Source organism: Anguilla rostrata, chromosome 2, assembly GCF_018555375.3.
Source record: "Anguilla rostrata isolate EN2019 chromosome 2, ASM1855537v3, whole genome shotgun sequence".
Taxonomy (NCBI): Eukaryota; Metazoa; Chordata; class Actinopteri; order Anguilliformes; family Anguillidae; genus Anguilla; species Anguilla rostrata.
Genome location: NC_057934.1, coordinates 53,880,642 through 53,899,803, shown reverse-complemented (window position 1 = coordinate 53,899,803; position 19,162 = coordinate 53,880,642). Strand labels below are relative to the sequence as shown.

Here is a 19,162-nt window from a genome sequence, read left to right as displayed (position 1 = left end):
TTAACGTAGGACATCTCATTACTAAATCAATATAGTAATCTGTCTATCAACATCAGTTTTTTTTGGTGGTAACGTTAAGATTCTAGACTCTTAGTTTTAGTGGATTTCCTCAGCAATCTGTTCTGTGTGAAGGCCGGCCGTTTTGTGAAAGCTGAGGACAACTGACGGTGAAGTTGTGGCGTTTAGCATTGCCTGCAGGCCCTTCTGCTGCTGTCCAGATCTGCATGCGCATCTGAGCTGTCCTATCACCCGCCATTTTATTTTTCCTTGAAGCAGCCTCTGAGGGAACTGGGTGGTTTAGCTCACACAGATCTCTGGTTATTTTGCCTCAGTAGGCACGGGCCCACTCCCATGCTTGTTGGAGAGCTCTCAGACGCCTCCACACACTGCCGGTGGTTTTGTGGCTACGGCTACTGTAACAGCCAGTGCTCGGCCGGGTTTGGAACACGTTCTCCGGGAGATGTCTTCCCTCCCTCGAGGGTTATTGAGTGCTGACTGCGGGCACGGTGCTCCTTGGCTGTGTTATGCCGTGAGAACTGCTCATATGGTAATTTGTTAGCGCGTCTCTCCTGGGCCGCCCTGGACTCGGAGTTGCCCGTGGCATAAATGTGGAGGCTGCTGTTTTTCTTTCTGGTTTTATTACACTGCTGTGGGATTCTAAGGGCTGTCCAACACCGCTGCTTCCTGTGCCAGTATGAGCCATTGTGGCGGCTCTAATGTCCTAGTTACAGCACCCCTGGCACCGGGGGTCTGGGTTGAAGGCAGAGTGTGTTGCATCACGCTGTACTGTCCTCTCTGCTTGTATTACAGCAGACACGCTGGTGAGAAATCATCCTGTGACTGTATATAACCGTTTCTGTAATCAGACAGTGATACTGCTACAGGCCCCTCTCAGCCCTGTCACACAAACAGCACAGCGGGGGAGGAGGGTGTTGAGCCGCACTGCTACTCTTAAACTGAGGAGAAAATCAGTCACAAAACAGACTGTCCAGCAGAGTGTCACTCCTTTTTAACATCCACATTTAGCAGTGCATGTCTTTAAGTGTGAAACACAGAAATGTTCAATGGCACAAATGAAACACCGACAATTAAGTCCCCTCTCCCCATTTCCTCACACACAAGAACATACAAACACACCCACGCAACGAGGACAAAGCACATATCTCTTGCACCGACCTGCCCAGCTGGGGGTCTCCATGTACAGCCGACCGCGCCGAGTGGGGTGACTCACTGCTCTCACAGGTGCTGCTGACCCCTGCAGGTGAGACAACGCAACAGCATGTAGGCATGGCTTCAGACCGGTTTCCACACAAAAAAAAGAGAACACGTCATCTCTGAAGCTGTATTTCATCTTGACTGTCAAACACATACAGTACAAGATAAAACAAAAGAAAGCACAGAACTGCCATCCCTTTTGTGCTTTTTTTATCATCCCTGCTTCTCTTGATGTGGAGCAGCAGTCATGGAGTACAGGATTACTCAGTGAAGAGCAGAAAGCCCATGCTCTCTGGTGGAGACACAGCGGTACCATCGCACACTATTCTTATCTCGAAAAAGCAGCAATCACCACAGATTACAGAGAAGAGGAAAGTACATCACTGCGCTTGGTGTACTGGTATGACGTGTTACGTATGACGCAGGAAGTACTCTCCGTTCTTTTAAACAATCACTTCATGACACCAGAAAGCTCATATGTTCACAATACAAAACAAAAAACATTTGAGCACGGAAAACATAAATGTAGAAAATAATTTTCAGCACACGGCAAACCTCACTAGATCACTATGGGCTTTGTGGAATGTTTCCATACATGCACTGCTCCCAGCCTTTCTTTGGTATCTGAAACTACCAGCACAAAAACAGATCAGGGAAGTCCCTAATCCCTCCCTTTGCTAAGATATTCAGCGACGATAGGTGCTTCCAGTTGCCATGCTCCTGGATTATACGCTAATTCCCCTCCCCATCAGCCTAAATAACTTTATTTTGCTGTGTTTGTGCAGTGTAACTAATCATTTTCTAATCAACTCTTCAGGCAGCAGGAGCGCTCAGGCGATGCTCCCAGAGCCTGTTTCCTGCATGCTCTCATTATGCAAATGGAGGCAGGCACCAGTGAAGAGAGCAAGAGGGTCCTGAAGGGTTCAGATAAGCTCAGGACAGCCAATAGCCCCTTCCCCTCCCAGCCCACTCACTCACACCAGCACATGCACGCACACACACACATAGAAAACATGCACACATAAAAACACACGCACACACAAACGCACGCACACACACGCACATAAGCAAGGCATACATACAACACAATCACAGTTCTATCTGAAGTATGATCAACCCAAAGGCAGCAATAATAATAATAATAATAATAAAATGTATTTATGTAGCACAGTTCATACAAAATTTCAGCTGAAAATGTTTCATAGAATAAATATGAGACAGTAAAACAAAAATAGCACACACATACATACACACACAAACATACCTACACACACGCATACTGTACATGTGCACAAATGCAAACATGCAACAAAATTCACATGCGCATGCGCACGCACACACACACGAACACGCACACACATAAATGCACAAACATTCACTTGCACACATTCATAAACAGACACACAGACACACACGCGCATAGGCGCAGATACACAAAAGCCTAAAATATCAATTTATGTGCAGGCACAGAGACATTAACTGCATGCGCCAGCAATGCAACAAAGACACAGGCGATGCACTGGGAAGTGTCAGTTCAGCTGATGTCCCACCGTGTCACGTTAACCCATTCCGGTAATAACGCATTACTGCCCGTAAGATCTGATGAATTGAATACATAATTCCATTTGCCGAACACGGTCGGGATTGACAAAGGGTAGGGGAGATCAAGATTAATCTAAAAATGACTGAGACTCGGAGATGGCATGTCCTACCAACATGAACTCATCTATTACACACCGCTGTATTCCCAGCTGGGGAAAGCGGGCTCTTGATAAGGATGGAATTGAAAGCACCATGGGACCTGGGAGGAGAAAAATTACAATCTTGCACATTTTATTTTGGAACGACTACCGTATCCAACCGGCTCAAAACCCCAGAGAGCCCATGCGGTATACTGAGCAAACATTTCTCTGTACTTTTATTATCCTAATTACAACACCATTATGGCTAAAATTGCAGTTCTTCTGATTAAAAATGCACCATGCCCGGCCATTTCCGAAGCATTTGACGAAAGCAAAGCTTTAAAACAGGGGTAGGCATCATTAAATGGTTAACATTAATCTGATCTATAGATCTAATCCCGTTTATAAAAAAGAGAACATGTCAGGAGAAGTGTGGCCATGCTCTGAGCCATTCACCTCTCTCTCTCTCTCTCTCATTCCCAGTCCACCCCTCTGTGGTGAAGTGCTGTGCTGGAGCCTCGGTGTCCGTAGTGTTGGCACACAGGGGACTGCCTGCTGTGTGTGTACCGGAGAGAGCTGCACTTAAGAGCGTGTGTGTGTGTGAGTGAGTGTGTGTGTGTGTGTGTGTGTGTGCACACGTATGGTTAAATGTCACACACATAAGAATACATGCAAATCTGAAAAATGTGAGAAAGTGAGTGTTTTTGTGTGTGCAATCTGTGCATCTGAGAGTTGGTGTACAGTATATATGCATGTCTTTTGGTAAAGTGGTTTGTGTGTGTATGTGTATGTCTACATGTTCGTATATGGCTAAACATTTCTCTATAAGTGTTTGAGTACTAGTAAACTACACATCTGAAAGAATGCAAGTTTCATGAGCATGTGGTAAGTATGAATGCCCGCCTGCATGCTTGTGCACACAGGTGCGTGCATGTGCGAGTGGGTGTATGCGTGTGTGTGCATGCCTGCAGTGTGCTGTGTGTGTGAGTGGGTGTGTGCATGCCTGCAGTGTGCTGCATGTGAGTGGGTGTGTGCATGCCTGCAGTGCTGCGTGTGTGAGTGGGTGTGTGCATGCCTGCAGTGCTGCGTGTGTGAGTGGGTGTGTACATGCCTGCAGTGCTGCGTGTGTGAGTGGGTGTGTGCATGCCTGCAGTGTGCTGCGTGTGTGAGTGGGTGTGTGCATGCCCGCAGTGTGCCGCGTGTGTGAGTGGATGTGTGCATGCCTGCAGTGTGCTGCGTGTGTGAGTGGATGTGTGCATGCCTGCAGTGTGCTGCATGTGTGAGTCGGTGTGTGCATGCCTGCAGTGTGCTGCGTGTGTGAGAGGGTGTGTGCATGCCTGCAGTGCTGCGTGTGTGAGCTGGTGTGTGCATGCCTGCAGTGTGCTGCGTGTGTGAGCTGGTGTGTGCATGCCTGCAGTGCTGCGTGTGTGAGTGGGTGTGTGCATGCCTGCAGTGTGCTGCGTGTGTGAGTGGGTGTGTGCATGCCTGCAGTGCTGCGTGTGTGAGTGGGTGTGTGCATGCCTGCAGTGTGCTGCGTGTGTGAGCTGGTGTGTGCATGCCTGCAGTGCTGCGTGTGTGAGTGGGTGTGTGCATGCCTGCAGTGTGCTGCGTGTGTGAGTGGGTGTGTGCATGCCTGCAGTGTGCTGCGTGTGTGAGTGGGTGTGTGCATGCCTGCAGTGTGCTGCGTGTGTGAGCTGGTGTGTGCATGCCTGCAGTGTGCTGCGTGTGTGAGTGGGTGTGTGCATGCCTGCAGTGCGCTGCGTGTCAGCGTGTGAGGGACTCATTCTGCAGACCTGCCCTCAGTGAGAAGGCCTCATGCTGGCACAGGCCCAGGAGCCCAGCTTGTGAACCACAGAAAGCATATTGATTTCCTCCCCACAGAAATCATATCTCCCAATCCCTCCCCTCTCACCCCCTCTCTCCGCTTAATTAATTACCATCCTATGGTTCTCAGTATTTTTGGGAACGGTGCCAACGCAATTTGTCATTTTATCAAAAGTAATTAAAAGCTGTTCCTTTTCCTGTTGTATAGGATCTGATTAATTATTCGGATGGTAAAGGGGGATAAATAATACTGAAAGGATGTAGGTTGCTGAATAACAAATAAAACTAAAATCGCTTCGGACGCATTATTTTTTCCACCTGAAGACTCTGTTGCCGTTAAACAAAGAGAGATCTACACATTGGACTACGATTCCTAGGGTTAAACAAAGAGAGATCTACGCATTGGACTACGATTCCTAGGGTTACACAAAGGTTACACAAAGAGAGATCTATGCATTGGACTACGATTCCTAGGGTTACACAAAGGTTAAACAAAGAGAGATCTACGCATTGGACTACGATTCCTAGGGTTAAACAAAGAGAGATCAGCACCTGTCTTAATTACTGCTTTTATTTTTCCACAGACTGCGTTGTTGCTGTTCTCGTTGTGTTAGTGTTAATCAGTTTAACCTTCAGGGTCCAAGTTGAACTATGCGGTTGTTCCCTGCACTTGGACCGGTACTTCTCTCTAGGGTTTTCGTCACACTTGTTCCTGGTTATGGTTATACACTTTGTTGTACGTCGCTCTGGATAAGAGTGTCTGCCAAATGCCTGTAATGTAATGTAATGTAATGTAATGCACTAGACTACGATTCCTTGGTACACAACGGCAACCTTCATGACATCGTGCCAAAAATACCGAACGGTAGATTCTGAAACCCAGCTGTGGCACAGCTGACTGACGCAGAGCTCCATTGTGGTCAGTAGAGGACTTGCGGGGGGCGGAGCCAGGCGATGATGCAGGTTCCCTCAGCCATGTCAGGCCCAGCTCTTCCACTGAGGGGGTTAAGTGCCGGAGGAGGCAGGAGGCGTACAAGCCACTGGAATTATCTGTGGAGCCCCCCCCCCCCCGACCCCTAACATGGCGGGACCGCAGGGTGACCAGGGCCGATTCCATTAAACACACACTAATTCTGCACGCGCTTAATCAAATCAAATTTAATAACTCCCCAATAAAACTTCTGCAGTCGCTCAAGCACCGTAGGACTGAAATAAACAGCGGAAATAGAAGCGGTGGGTTTCTTTACCGGATAGGTGTTTCAGATACAGCCAGTAGACTATTTTTTTTTTTTTTATTGAGGGGAAAAAGAAAAAAAAAAAAAATCCTAACCTGATTTCCATTATGGAGATGGACCTGAACCGCATTCTGAGTAATCCCTGAATATACTTTGCTTCCCATTACAGAAGCAATTCTTTGAATGAAATGGAAAATAAATCAATTCTGTAATGCGGGTTGTAAGATCAGGAGAGGGAATGATCGGCTCTCTCCTCGACGGGCTTGTTCCCTTCCGTGCGTGCGCATCTGAAGTGCGCCGCGCGAGGGAACGGGGGCCGGCCGGGCGCTCGGTCGCCAGCGCTCCGTGTCAGCGGGAGATGTGAAGAAGAGACAGGGAAACCGACGCCATTTTCCCACACAAAAGAATCATTTTACTCTGTAATGGCGTATGCGCAACCTTCTGGGGGCCCCTTTCGCTTTGTAAACTGGTTTAGCAACAGGAAAGACCGGCTTGTCCTCAGAGCAGATTACATTTCCAGCCCATATTTCTTTGAGAATAAACAGAGCTGTTGCCTCATTAATTTCCTTATATCGGGAGTTTACATGTCCCTTTGGAAGTTTGAGATGGATGCGTAGGAGACCGCGGCTGCTATCATCACCCTGGAAACAAACTTAATCGGCAACAGCGGGACAAATCCGAGATGCTGTCTACACGGAGAGGGCTTCACGAGCGGAACATCGGATTGAGCCCTTCTCTCCACCTCCATTCCAGTTTACATAACCATCCTTCATAAAACTTCAATTACCAACACTGTGTGTTCTTTAATATGTATGGATATTAATGCTTTAATAATGCATCTCTCCAACCCCTTCCCATGCGATTTGGGTGATGTATATCTGATAAGCACGCTGAGTCCCACGAAAGTAATTGCTGTCTTTGGGATCTATGCGCTGTCAGGCACCTCCTCTGGGGAGTCATAGGAGGGAGAGCACGCCTTTGTGTGTTTGTGTAGGGGAATTTATGTGTAGAAAGGTTATACCGGTGCTCGAGCTCTCGTGGATTCCACGCGTCTGTGTACGATGATATTTCACGTGTTTGCGGTGGCGTGAACGCGGGGGCAGTCTGTAGAGGCGGGCGGGGGTGGGCGGTGGTGAGATGGCGGGAGGTGGTAAGATGAGCTGGGGGAGACAGGTTGCGGCAGGTCGTTCTCAGAAGCTCGGCTGTTTCGGTGAGCGACCGCGCCGCTGCTTTTGAACCCCCTCCCGTGATACGAGTGGCCGTGGAACACGTGAGGTGCGCCAGCTCCCATTAACCGCAGCCCGAGCGCTTTAAATGCCAACGAGGAGCCGGCTGCATGTGGCAGAGGCATCCGCGAGGCGCGCTAGTCATGTGACCAGGAAAGCGCGGAGGGTCATTACTCACGGAGAAGCGTGGCGGGGCCAGCTCCCGGCCAATTAAAGCGGGGCTCGCCCGCCTCGCAGCGTGGCTTCACGCCTTCCCTAAACAACGTGTGGCAAATGTTAACGAGCGTTCCCAAATGCCAGCCCACTCCGGGGGCAGTGCTGTTTAGCAGCCGCTCTCCTGATAAATAACGCACGGAGCAACACGAAACAAAGTAACACTGAACGGGAAGTGGAATATCTGAGGCAAGAGAGCGGAGAGGGAGAGAGAGAGAGAGAGAGAGAGAGAGAGAGAGAGAGAGAGAGAGAGAGAGAGAGAGAGAGAGAGCCTCGCGTGAGGCAGGCCGCGCGGTGTCGCCTCGGTGTGGCCGCGCGCTGCTTTGCCTCGGCCGGCGTAGCCACAGCGGCGCCCCCTACAGGCGCGGGGTTCCCGGTGCGGGCGCTCTAATCACCGTAACGGCCGCGACCGTCCACGCGCTCACTCGGGCTAAAAAAACCACCCCAAACGAGCGGTGCTCATTTCCCCTAAAATGATAATTAAAAGCAGCATCCCAATGTGCGGCGCTGACAGACAGTCACCTCGTAGGCCAGCTCCCAGCCAATTCCCACAGCATAAATAAACAATGACTGAACGCGGGAGGGGAATTCGGCACAGAAGATCCCGGAGACGAGAGCCCAGCCTGGCTCGCGCACTCGGCTCCACGGTGACAGCTGTCACCGGTGACAGGTCTGGGGTTAGGGGGGGCGCGGGGGGGGGGGGGGGGGGGGGGCGACAAACAGGAGATATCTTTATACTTATAACAGTGGGAGAAATTCCCGGGCTTTTAATACCATTGACAGTATCATTATGACCATTACTGTAGCGGTGCATCCCAGATTCGACGCGAGCAGGGAGAGAGAGGAAGCAGAAACGAGGGAGAAGAAGGCGAAAGAAAAAAATGAGATAAATTATGCAGATTAAACTGGAAGTGCTGGAATAATAAAAAGCAGATGGAATAATGCAGGGAGCCTGTTGATGGGGAAGACGTTAAAATGAAATATGACACACAGTAAAGTCTACAAAATAAAACCAGGGAAAGGGAAAGAGAGGAAAAAAATAAAAAAAAAGATCAACAACAACACATGAATAATTACAAACAACGGGATGGTTTATTTCCAATTTGTGTTGATTTAAGAAAACATAAAGATGTACTAAAAAGTAACAAGGACGTAAAGAACGGTGATAAAAATACATGATGTTTGCTGGTCGGGGGTATGATCTGGTAAACAATCAAGTCGCGGTCATGAAGTGTAGTAATTCTGCCCCCAATGACTTTGTTTTAAGATCAACGGAAAAACTAAACAAGGGTTTATGATGTGAGGAGAAAACTGGGTTTTATGGTAATTACACAGAAGCGTTCTGCATGTAACAAGATGTTCCCCTAGAAACACTGTCTTCTTCCTGGGCAGATGGAAGAAGTTAGTGTTAGTGCTGTGTGTTAGCTCATAACATGGCTTTACCCCAGATTGACAAAATTCTGGGATTTTTTTTCTCAACAACTGTTTAGCAATTTGTCTTTCTTAGCACTGTGTTAGCTGTTATGTTCGTCCTACTGGCTATGCTTGATTCCTACAATCCCTCTCACTCCATCTACTTGCAGACAATCTATCCAGTCCCCTTCTTAATTTCCCTGTTCCAGAGCTACTCAGCAATGGCACTGAAGCTCATATACATTACATTAAATCACCGAATAGTTTAGCCATCTCCTAAAATAACAATTTCATATTGAATTTTCTTAACACACACACACACACACACGCAGACACACACACACACACACACACACACACACACACAGACACACACACACGCAGACACACACAAACGCACACGCACGCACACACACACAGGGTTGTAATTTCATGCGATGCGCTCTGAATGATGCGCTGATTAAGCTCATTAAATAAACAAATCATTTAAAAGAGGAAACTAGAGAGAAAAAAATATTTTATTCAATTCACTACCACCTGATACTTGTCGTTTAATAGTTCCTGCATGTTTTTTTAATATATGAACTTGCTGGAGAGAGGCGCTGAGAAGCTACTGTGAAGCAAAGTGTGTAATTATACCTGTGAGGTACACTAATCACACTGGCATGCCTATTGAGTGTTATGTGTGGCCAAACGCTGTGAAATTCTCACAGTTATCCCAAATATAAACACAATTACTGAATGGCGGGGAATCGCAGCTTTTCAGAGGCAAGCACTGAATGGAGTGTCGGGGGAGGGGGCACTCCAGGCGGGCCGGGGACAATGGCTGCTGGCGTTCCAGGGGGCACGACCACACGTCTATTGAATACCCAGCGCAGCAGAGAAAACGTTCCAAAGAGCCTGGCGAGTTTCAAAGGGGGGGGGGGGGGGGGCGAAACGCCTCATGAATGCAAGGAGTGCCAAGGAGCGTGATCAATCAAGCCACAGCTCAGCTTTTCCCACAATGATGGCGCTGATCGCCGGCAGAAAAGGCAACCCATCTGGGGTTGTCATCTCGACGGCGCAGTCTGGGAACGAGCGGCGGCTGCACGTTAAAGGGGCGGTCCTCTCAGAGCGAGCGCCGAGCCGATGAGGAACGCTAACACCAGCTAACATATGGGAAGCTAATGAGCAGCCATTTTTCAATCCATTTCCTGTTTACTGTTAACGCTCAGACCGAAGATATTAAATCTGCTGGTTCCTCGTACGCAGAAAATTACCCCAGTAGACTGAACTGAACTGCAGGCTGAGGATAAAGCCAAATCTGAGAAGCTATTTTTATCTCTCTCCAAGTTGAGTCGATGCAAAAAAATTTCCTCAGACAGTAAATGGAAAGCTCTGTTGGACCATGTGATCTCGGCCCTCCTGTCTGCACGGCAAAGAGCGGCAAATGCCACCTCCTCCTGGCACTGCGCCTCCCTTTTAATGACCGCTCAACGGCCGAACGCCACCCTGTGTCCCTCACCATCTCCGCACACTCGCCAAACATGTTCCCACAGACAAAATGGTACACGGGACCCGCACCAATGTATTATTTTTGCATAACCCCCTCCGCACGGCGCGAGCGTAATAGAAAACATCAGCGTATATTCCGAGCGCGTCAGACGCGTTTAACCACTGGAATAATGCTAAAGCGAGGGAGCGGACGCGTGATAAACACCTGGATTTGGGAAACAAATGGAGCGGGGAATGGAAAGCGAATAGAAATACGGGGGGGTGGGGGGGTGGGGGGAGGGGGGTGAAGGAGGGAAACGCAGTAAGGGGGGACGGGGAGGAAGCGGGGAGAGCGGCGTGTCGGGGCGCGGGGCGGGCGCGGGAGCGTGTGAGCGCGGGGCGTCTGTCGGACAGGCGGCGGGCGGCGCACATCCATCCTCGGAGGTGAACTCTATTTCACGGGTTAGTGAGAGACGCTGGGCGCTGCCGGGGCAGCGCTGCGCGGGGAAGCTTTATTAAGCGCGCTGCTGTTGAGAGTCTATTTAGAATCAGTGTTTGCTGTTCTGGCTGACAGGCGCCGGGCCGCTCCCGCGGTAAGGCGGAGACGAGCCCCACCTCGGAAGCCATTACGGAGCAGCCGCCCCATTCTGGGGGCCCCCGGTCTGCGCGTCGGGCCGGGCCGGGCCGCAGAGGACCCCCCCTCCCCCCCTCCCCCCCCCCGTCCCCCGCCCTGCGGCGGTGGCGGCCATCTGCCTGCCGGCTCCCGCGCCCGCGCCGCGGCCCTGGCACACGCGCCCGGACGTAACGGCCCGTCCCCGGGCCTCCGAGCGCCGCGCGGCCAGCTTTATCACACAGGAGGAGCGCAATAAAGGCCCAGTCAGTCACACCCCCCCATCTCCTCACACAGGGGCAGCAGACCTCAGAGGGAAATATCTTTGATGGTAAAATCCATTGTGCTGGAATTGCTGGGGCGGAGATAAGCTGGAGGAACGGGAGCGGGGAAGAGTCCTGCTTCTCCTGACGCTTTCTCAGGTGGGCGGGGCTGGACAGCTACTGAGAGACGCAGCTCTGGCAGGTGAGTTATGTGAAGCTAGCCACCCGCTAGCTAACTGCGACTGTGGGCAATAACTATGACGCAAATACCACCTGCAAATACACTAGTGACAGAACATAATGCCACGGAACAACTACACACATGCACGTATGAAATGTATCACATGCTGCCAGAAGTCACTATCTGAAAAACATTTCAGGGAGAAGTACACTTGGACCTACAATATTCTGTAGTGAGAATTTAGAAGCTGCGAGCCAACAAATAAAAGTTAGAACCCATACAAATGTTGCATCAATGCAACAAAAACCACACACACACACACATATATATATATATATATATATATATATATATATACATATATAAACACAAATATCACACATTAAAGATAGATGTGGCTTCACAGGAAAATAAGTGCATTTACATTTAATGGCCTGTTATTGGTGTGCGTGGGCCACGCCCGTCTAAGCAGCAGGGTTGCCAGATAAGGAATGGTGCGCGCAGTCTCAGCTTTGGTTAGCAATGCCTGCGCAGCTCATAAACCCGGCTGAACGTGGAGCTGATCTGTACTCATGCTTTATGTCTCATCAGGAGCTGCGGCTTCCGCCCCACTTAAATCCCATATTTCTGTCACAGAATCCCGCAGGCCCGCGGAGCAGGGAGGAGCGCCGTGTCTCTCCCCCCGGGGCGAAGGGCGCTGTGAGCGTGCCCGGCACAGACCTGCTGATCGGCTCAGGGGAACAGACAGGAAGTGACGGGGAAGAAGAGACAGGAAGGCCAGTCTGTGTGCATGGTCACACGCTCATTCAGGCCGCATGGCCCTGTCCTGGTTGTGGTGAAAGCCTGTGTCTCTCTCAGCTCTCTATGAGCCTGTGGATGGGGGGATGCATTAAGGAGAAGGAATCCCACGGAAGGGGACACCCCCACTGGTGCACGCGTCCTCAAACTTGAACCGCTCTCGGGAAACGAAGAGCTGAGACGTCAGAATACAAACCTCCACTTTCCGCCACGATTACTCCTCACATACATGATCCCCCCCTCACTACATAGCTTTTAATCTTTAATGTAAAGAAATTAATCATCCCATTCATTATTTTAATAGATTTCTTTTTTTCTCTTCCCAAAGTGGTGATTTACAACCGTAAAACCCCACAGCGGCAAGCTTGATGGGGATTTATAGTCATTTTTGGAGCAGGTAGTCTCCAATCATATTTTATAATTCTGACAAGCCATTAAAATGCCTGGGTGATTAAACAACAGCGCCGAGTCTGGGCTGGGTTTCTGTTATTTTGTGTAGACACGCTGGAAAGGGGTCTCCAGACAGACATCGAGACGGGGAGAGAGCTCCTCCAGTTTCCTCCTCCGTATGAATTTGCATTCATTACTGATCCGACGAGCCGGATTCAGAGGCTCAAGGTTAATCACTCCAGATGAATGTGACCCCGACCCCGCCCTTACGCGAGGAGAGCAGGGGCGGAGGCCGCGCGCTGTAACGCTGAGCTAAACGGCCGGGAAGCGCACCCTTTCCGCCCGTTAAACTGCTCTGGGAAAACCAGCGAAAGCAGACAAATTGCCGGAGCCGGGCGATGTATTCGCCGAGCTCTAAAACAATGTCTCAGATCTCAGTGTGTGACAGTGCTACTTACATGAAATCATAATAATTACCAAACTTTTCTAAAGGAGCTGTCAGCAAATAAACTTCAAAAAAACAACCGAAGGCAAACAAAGCCGAAGAGGAGGAGAAGTTGTTGTTTTTTTTCCTGTTTTTTTTCCCGCTCTGGATTCAGTCAATGCTCGCCGTGAAGGAAACTGACCATGAACAAAAGGATGCTGTGAGAAATTGCTTTTCCTGCTCGCTCGCAGAAGGAAAATCTCCTGGCTACAGGTGTCAGGACTGATCGCCGCGGCGATCACTGTCACGGGCCGGGCCGGGTGACTGACAGGACCCATAATTGCCATGTTGGCTCCTGGGGCACCGCGCGCTGGTGACATCCTGGACAGCTCGGCCCGCGGCAGGGAGCCGCGCGGAGAGACGCTCCTTCCTGCGGGGCCCCTCCCAGTACCAGGGTTACGTGACGGACATTGGACGTGCCCAACCGCGGTGACCCGGCATAACCACGAAACCCAAACGTGAGCGTGCGCGAGCGGGACTCAGCGGGCGCGAGCAGGAGCGGGCGCGTCGATCGCGATCCTTCCGGAGGAACCTCGCTGGATCCTGACGGCGGCCATGTTGTAGGACGTGTGCGGCCGTGCTCCCTCCCTCTCTGAGGGTGGGTGGGGGGGGGGGGAGCGGGGGTGTTCCGCCCTCCTCTACAGGCAGCGAGGCGGTGTCAAATGGAGATCGCGCGGAGGGGGGACAGAGAGGTGTCGCGAGTATCGCACGGGCCATTTACTAGGGCCTGACAACAAACACGAGGGGTCAGAGCTCCGGAGCTTCATTTCACCCCCCCCCCCCTCCTCCTCCTCCTCCTCCTCCCCTCGCCCGAGCTCTTTAAAGGTGAATAGAGGCAGCCAGGGAGCACGGTCGGAGGGTTACATAATCCCTTTCTACAGAAATTCATCCATCACTTCTCCTTCACTTTTATTATAGCCAAATTGCCTGGAGTGCTGAGAGTGGAAACGAATTTCAGCAGGTACGGCATATCTGTTTAGTTTGCAGAAAGCAAAACCACCATGGAGAGAAGCAGGAGAGAGAGAGAGAGAGAGAGAGAGGGAGAGGGAGAGGGAGGGAGGGAGAGAGAGAGAGAGAGGGAGGGAGAGAGAGCTAGAGAGAAAGGGAGAGAGAGAGAAGGAGAGAGAGAGAACCCTTCTATGGTCTGTCCAGCCGGGGCCTGATGGTGATGCATGGTTATGGACCATCTGCACTATGAGACGATAAATTTATGATTATGGCGAGAGAGCTAAAAGGCTGTCCATTACTGTAACATAGTGCCCTCTGTAGAGAGTTTCTCATCAAGCTCAGATCAGATTCAGCAGTAAAACTGGACAAGGCTTCCAACATTAAGCAAATTTACATGCTACTGCCATGTGTCAATCAATATAATGCTGACAGTTATTGACATGCCGGGGCAGCCACAGTCAGTCAATTTTTTTCCCCTCAAGATCTGTTTTTTAACAAGTTGCATTGTGTGTAAGAAGTGCCCATCACGCGGCTAATGTAGCTTTTCAAGTGCGCGTGTGCGTGGACGTCAGGGAGACGGAGAGCGTACTTTGTGTGCGATGATCGGCACGCATAAAAAGGGTAATTCTGCTGACAATCGCAGAAAGACAATGAACAAAAGATCCACATTCGCACCGCAGCATCAATGCTATATTATTGATTTCTTAAATGGGAGAGCAATCTGAGTGGCTTTAAACCTTTTGTGCTCTAACAACTCTACAATCCCTTGTTCAAATAGCTTTACACTCCTGGCACAGTCACGCAATCCAGGCGAGCACCTTGGAGCAGGTGATAGCTCAGCCGTCACAAGTGAAAAACGCGGGACATGTAATATCATTTTCCTTTTGGGCCACCCCCGCCCCCCTACACACCGCCTTCCAAAAACAAGAAAGAAAATGGAACATTCAGGACTGTGAGATAAAATTCCTTCTCTGAACTATTCGATAGCACAGTAGAGACCGCGATCAGGGAATTGCACAGATTTCTCTTACACCCTCTACAGCAGGGTAAAATCATCCAGCCAAACCTTCCCCTCCCTAGCCCTGCGCTAGGCTTGTCCTGTTCAGCCAGCTTCACTACCGATAAGCACATGCTTAACTAATATAAGTACAGTATATGCGGACTGCAATGAAGAGCAGTGCTTGTTATCCACTTGCCTCTTACAGTATGAAACGAGCAGCCCCATAGTGCAGGCTGATTGAGCAGGGGAAGCGCCTGCTGCTTCTCATCGCCTGGCCTCTGTGAGTGCATTATCTCACTTTAAAGCACTCGTCATAGGGCGTGAGTGCGGACAATGAGGGGGGAGAATCCCTTGCGGTGCACGCCCTGATCTACGAGGAGCACCACTGGCCCCTCGTCACCGGGGGTCACCAGGAGGCAGCCAATACGATCCCCACCATTAGACATCACCAAGACAAGAAATACTAAGTGCTTTAGCCCAAAATAAATGAAGCAATATCTTCCTTAGGAAGGGAGGACAATCGTGATTAAAAACAACAACAACAACATAATAATAATAATAAAACAATAAATAACATTGTATCCACACAGCCCTCTAATCAATTAATTTGTCATGGTTATAAAAATGTATTTTTGGAATACTCACGTTTCTTATATTTTTCAGCAAACAACTTGTTCAGCTATAAAATAGTTATTCTCCAATAAAGGGTTACAGGAATATAAATGAAAGACTGGCAGAACAGACTGGGAAAAAAATTTAAATCTTATGTGACTTGTTGGTCATAAGTGTTGCAAAATGTAATTCTTCATGCTGCTTACTATACAGTAGTCCTAAAATGCAAACAGATTTGTTTATGCTTGAATTTTTAAAATGATTTCTTTCTCCAAACTTGCTAATTCATCACTGGCAAGTCCAGTAAGCCAGCTGGTCAACTTCTGGACTCTTAATGCGTATTCTAAGACATGAAATGAACAGTTGAAATGAAACTGAAATGAGACTTCACAAAACCCTTTAGAGCAGGGACTTATTAAAAAATATGTCTGAAATAATTTGAGCTGAGTCTCAACATGTTAACAAGTGGGACAAGTGGCATTTCTTTTGAATTCAGTTCATCTTCAGATGTGTGTTCCAGAGAAATCTAGTAAAAATAGATAATACTAATTCAATACAATTCACAGAACACAATTTTGTTATGGCTCTGGAGAAGGACTGAAACCATATTCATGTAACTGAGATAAATTAACAATATTATTGACAAGATGAGGAAAGAGAGGTAATTTAATTTTTAATTTTATTGTACTGTATGATGAAACATTCTCAATATACAGTAGCCCATTCAGCACACTGCACAGGGAGGACCATGGGAAATCTCAGGAGTAAAAGACGCAGCTCTCCGTCTTTGTTTGGCACCTATGGCTTTATCATTGGCTGCTGGTGGAAGGACATTTGGCTGCTACTCCATTACTCCATCTTTCATAAAATCACTAAGACATTCAAGTGTAAAAGAGCCTGCCTTTCTGGACCCTTACTAGGTGTAAAGGAGGACGGACACACACACACACACACACACACACACACACACACACACACACACCCCCGAAACGGTCGACTAGTCAGAGCCCCTTCCTCCCTCCCCTTCGCCTTCCTCAGGGGTGATATTGAGGAGTGACCTCATCCACACAGGTCCCGGAGAGAGCGTCTGGGCCCATCTCCGCTAAGCCCAGCGTGTCATCATCTCCACTCCGCGGGCTAGCTCATTTCGGCTCCTAATCTAATTTGGTGATTCACTAGCTGTCCTTTGCATAACCTGTTTATTATACCAGGGAAAAAGAGGAAAAATAAGAGGAGGGAACATCGCCATAAAAAAAAGCAGGGACCTGAGGAACCAAAGCCGCGCGCCCTAACGCGCTTCCCCGAAAGCGCTCCGCCGCGCCCTGCTCTACAAACCCGCTCGGCTAAAGCCTCACGCGGCGAGGGGCTCGGCCAAGCCCAACTGATCGCTAATTGTGTAATTCAAGCTGAGGTCCCCATCGACCAGGCGCTTGAAACCAACAAAGAGCCATTTCTAAATTAGTTGATCTTAAAACAATCAATTTGTGAGACTTTGGGTTTGATTCAGATGTTCTTAATCCATTGCTCTGTCGCTTACAGAAAGGGAAGAGCTGATGTCAGCAAGACTCATCCTGCATGCCCAGACCTTTCAAATAAATCGATAGGAAGGCTTTTCCCCCTTTTCTTCCCCCTTTTCCCTTTCTCTTCTCCTTCCGTTTTATCGACAGTACGGGAGAGGTGTGTATGAGTGTATGTGTGTGTGTGTGTGTGAGTGCGTGAGTAGGGGGTGGGCAGTAAAGGTTGTTGTAGCATAAAAGGCAAATGGACACCTGACACCTCAGGTACAGGATAACTAGTGTCCAATCTGCAGTTTCTCTGTGACAGTGTCCATCACAGCTGCCAGACACAGTAGCCATGGCTGTGGTGGTGGTGGGACGAGAGGTGGAGGTGGGGGAGCAGGAATAAAGAAAAAAAGGAGGAACTGCAGAGGTGTGTCAGAGTGATTTGAGGGGGGGGGGGGGGGGCGAGCAAAGCAATGCCGTGGCGTTAAATGAAATACGTCACATCACTGCCAGGGCCTTAATTAGGCCTGTCAATCAACCGGTTGCCGGGACATCAGGAAGCTGTCGCTTTTCACCCCTAAAAAATAGGGTGTCTAGACCAAGGAGGAAGCTGAGGGCTCACCATCTTCCCACCATGAGCTAAGAGCCTTTGGGGTAGTAACAGTCTCTTAACAGTTTAAGAGCGTGTAACTGTTTAACACTACTGATATCTCCCGGTGGTTCACACATGACAAGTACTTGCTATCCGAGAGCGAGGAAAGCGCAGGTTTATTTAACAGCACCGGAGAAGCTATTTAAAAACTGTAACTCCACATTGCCTGGAGTTTGTGTGTGCTCTCTTCACGGCTCTCTGGATCTGTACAGCAGCAGACAACAATCAAATAACCTCCCGTTTAAAACGTTCTCCGATATACCCCCGAACACACAACAGTTTGCTTCTGGACTAAGCAGGAGTTGCTGGGGAAGACAGTGTGTTGGGATGGAGAGGGCGATTTCAAAATTTATTTTGAGTACTGTTTTAAACATAGGTGATCCTGTTATAAAATATATATTTTTTTAAATACATAAATCAGAGGTTCCTTTTTTATTCTTAAACAAGCATCGATCTTGCCAATTACATAACTAGTGCAAACCATGCAGAAACCAGTACCCATCATTCCCAAACACCAGATCTGGAATGAAATGGCGCCTGTTTCCACATCCTAACGACTCCAGTATTACCCGGCTTCCTCTGGTGATGATAATCTGCTACAGGGGCATCACCACGAGCGGCAGCAAGCGCTACGCCTCCATTTCTTTCTCTTCGCTAAACAATCCCTCGCGTAATACGCCGGTCGGAAACGTCGCAAACGAAAACGATGCGAGGACCGCTGGCGTGCGATTCCAGCGCATTTCCGCTAACCGGGAACAATGGCACCGCGCTGCTCTCTGGGCACCCCTGCACCGCCTCAGCTCCGCCATGCAGAGACTGCTCACTCGCTCGCCTTCCCCATAGATACGCAAGCAGAGAGGAAACGAGCGTTCAATTCATCAGCTGCTCCAAAGCCAGCCTACGAAGGAGCACTGTCGAGGGGCATTAGACCTAATGAAAACAATGCTCTTCTGCAATCATATCGCATAGGCCCATACACCAACTCCCTCCTTCATCTTCCTCCACTCAGCTTTATATTTGTTGAAGTGTTTTTGTTCTCGCTGATAGCTGGCCCCTCCCACAGACACGCGCGCACGCGCGGACACACAAACGGACGTAAACCGCGTCCCTCTGCGTCGCCCCTGCCGACAGAAGCAACACTCCGCCATCCGCGTCCAACAGAGCGCGCTGCCTGCCGACGCCGTGGTGAATAAAACATAAAGCTTCCCTCCAGTTGTCCACCTAAATTTTTATATTTGCGAAGAGCGGCGAAAGTTATAAGGCTGCCGCTTCATTGGAGGAAAAGAAAAGTATCAATCTGAAGTGTGGAAAGACAAACTTTTGTTTCCGGCTTGTTGCGCTGGCTCCGCGGGCCCCCGCACAGGGCAGGGGAACCTAAGTGATTAAACGAGAGGAAATGAGAACACCGAAAACACAGCGCCCCGAGCCTCTAATGCGTCCG

The 19,162-nt window shown here is 49.4% G+C and overlaps 1 protein-coding gene across 8 annotated transcripts in view; it reads right to left on the bottom strand.

The window, feature by feature from the left end:
* rbfox3a (RNA binding fox-1 homolog 3a) overlaps positions 1-19,162 on the bottom strand; it is a 549,809-nt gene that overhangs the window by 227,492 nt on the left and 303,155 nt on the right. For all 8 annotated transcript variants that reach the window (XM_064323100.1, XM_064323093.1, XM_064323094.1 and 5 more), the window contains one exon: positions 1,177-1,255. In XM_064323100.1, the coding sequence (XP_064179170.1) occupies positions 1,177-1,198 (22 nt within the window). In that variant the 5' untranslated portion in view covers positions 1,199-1,255. The remainder of the gene's footprint in view (positions 1-1,176; positions 1,256-19,162) is intronic.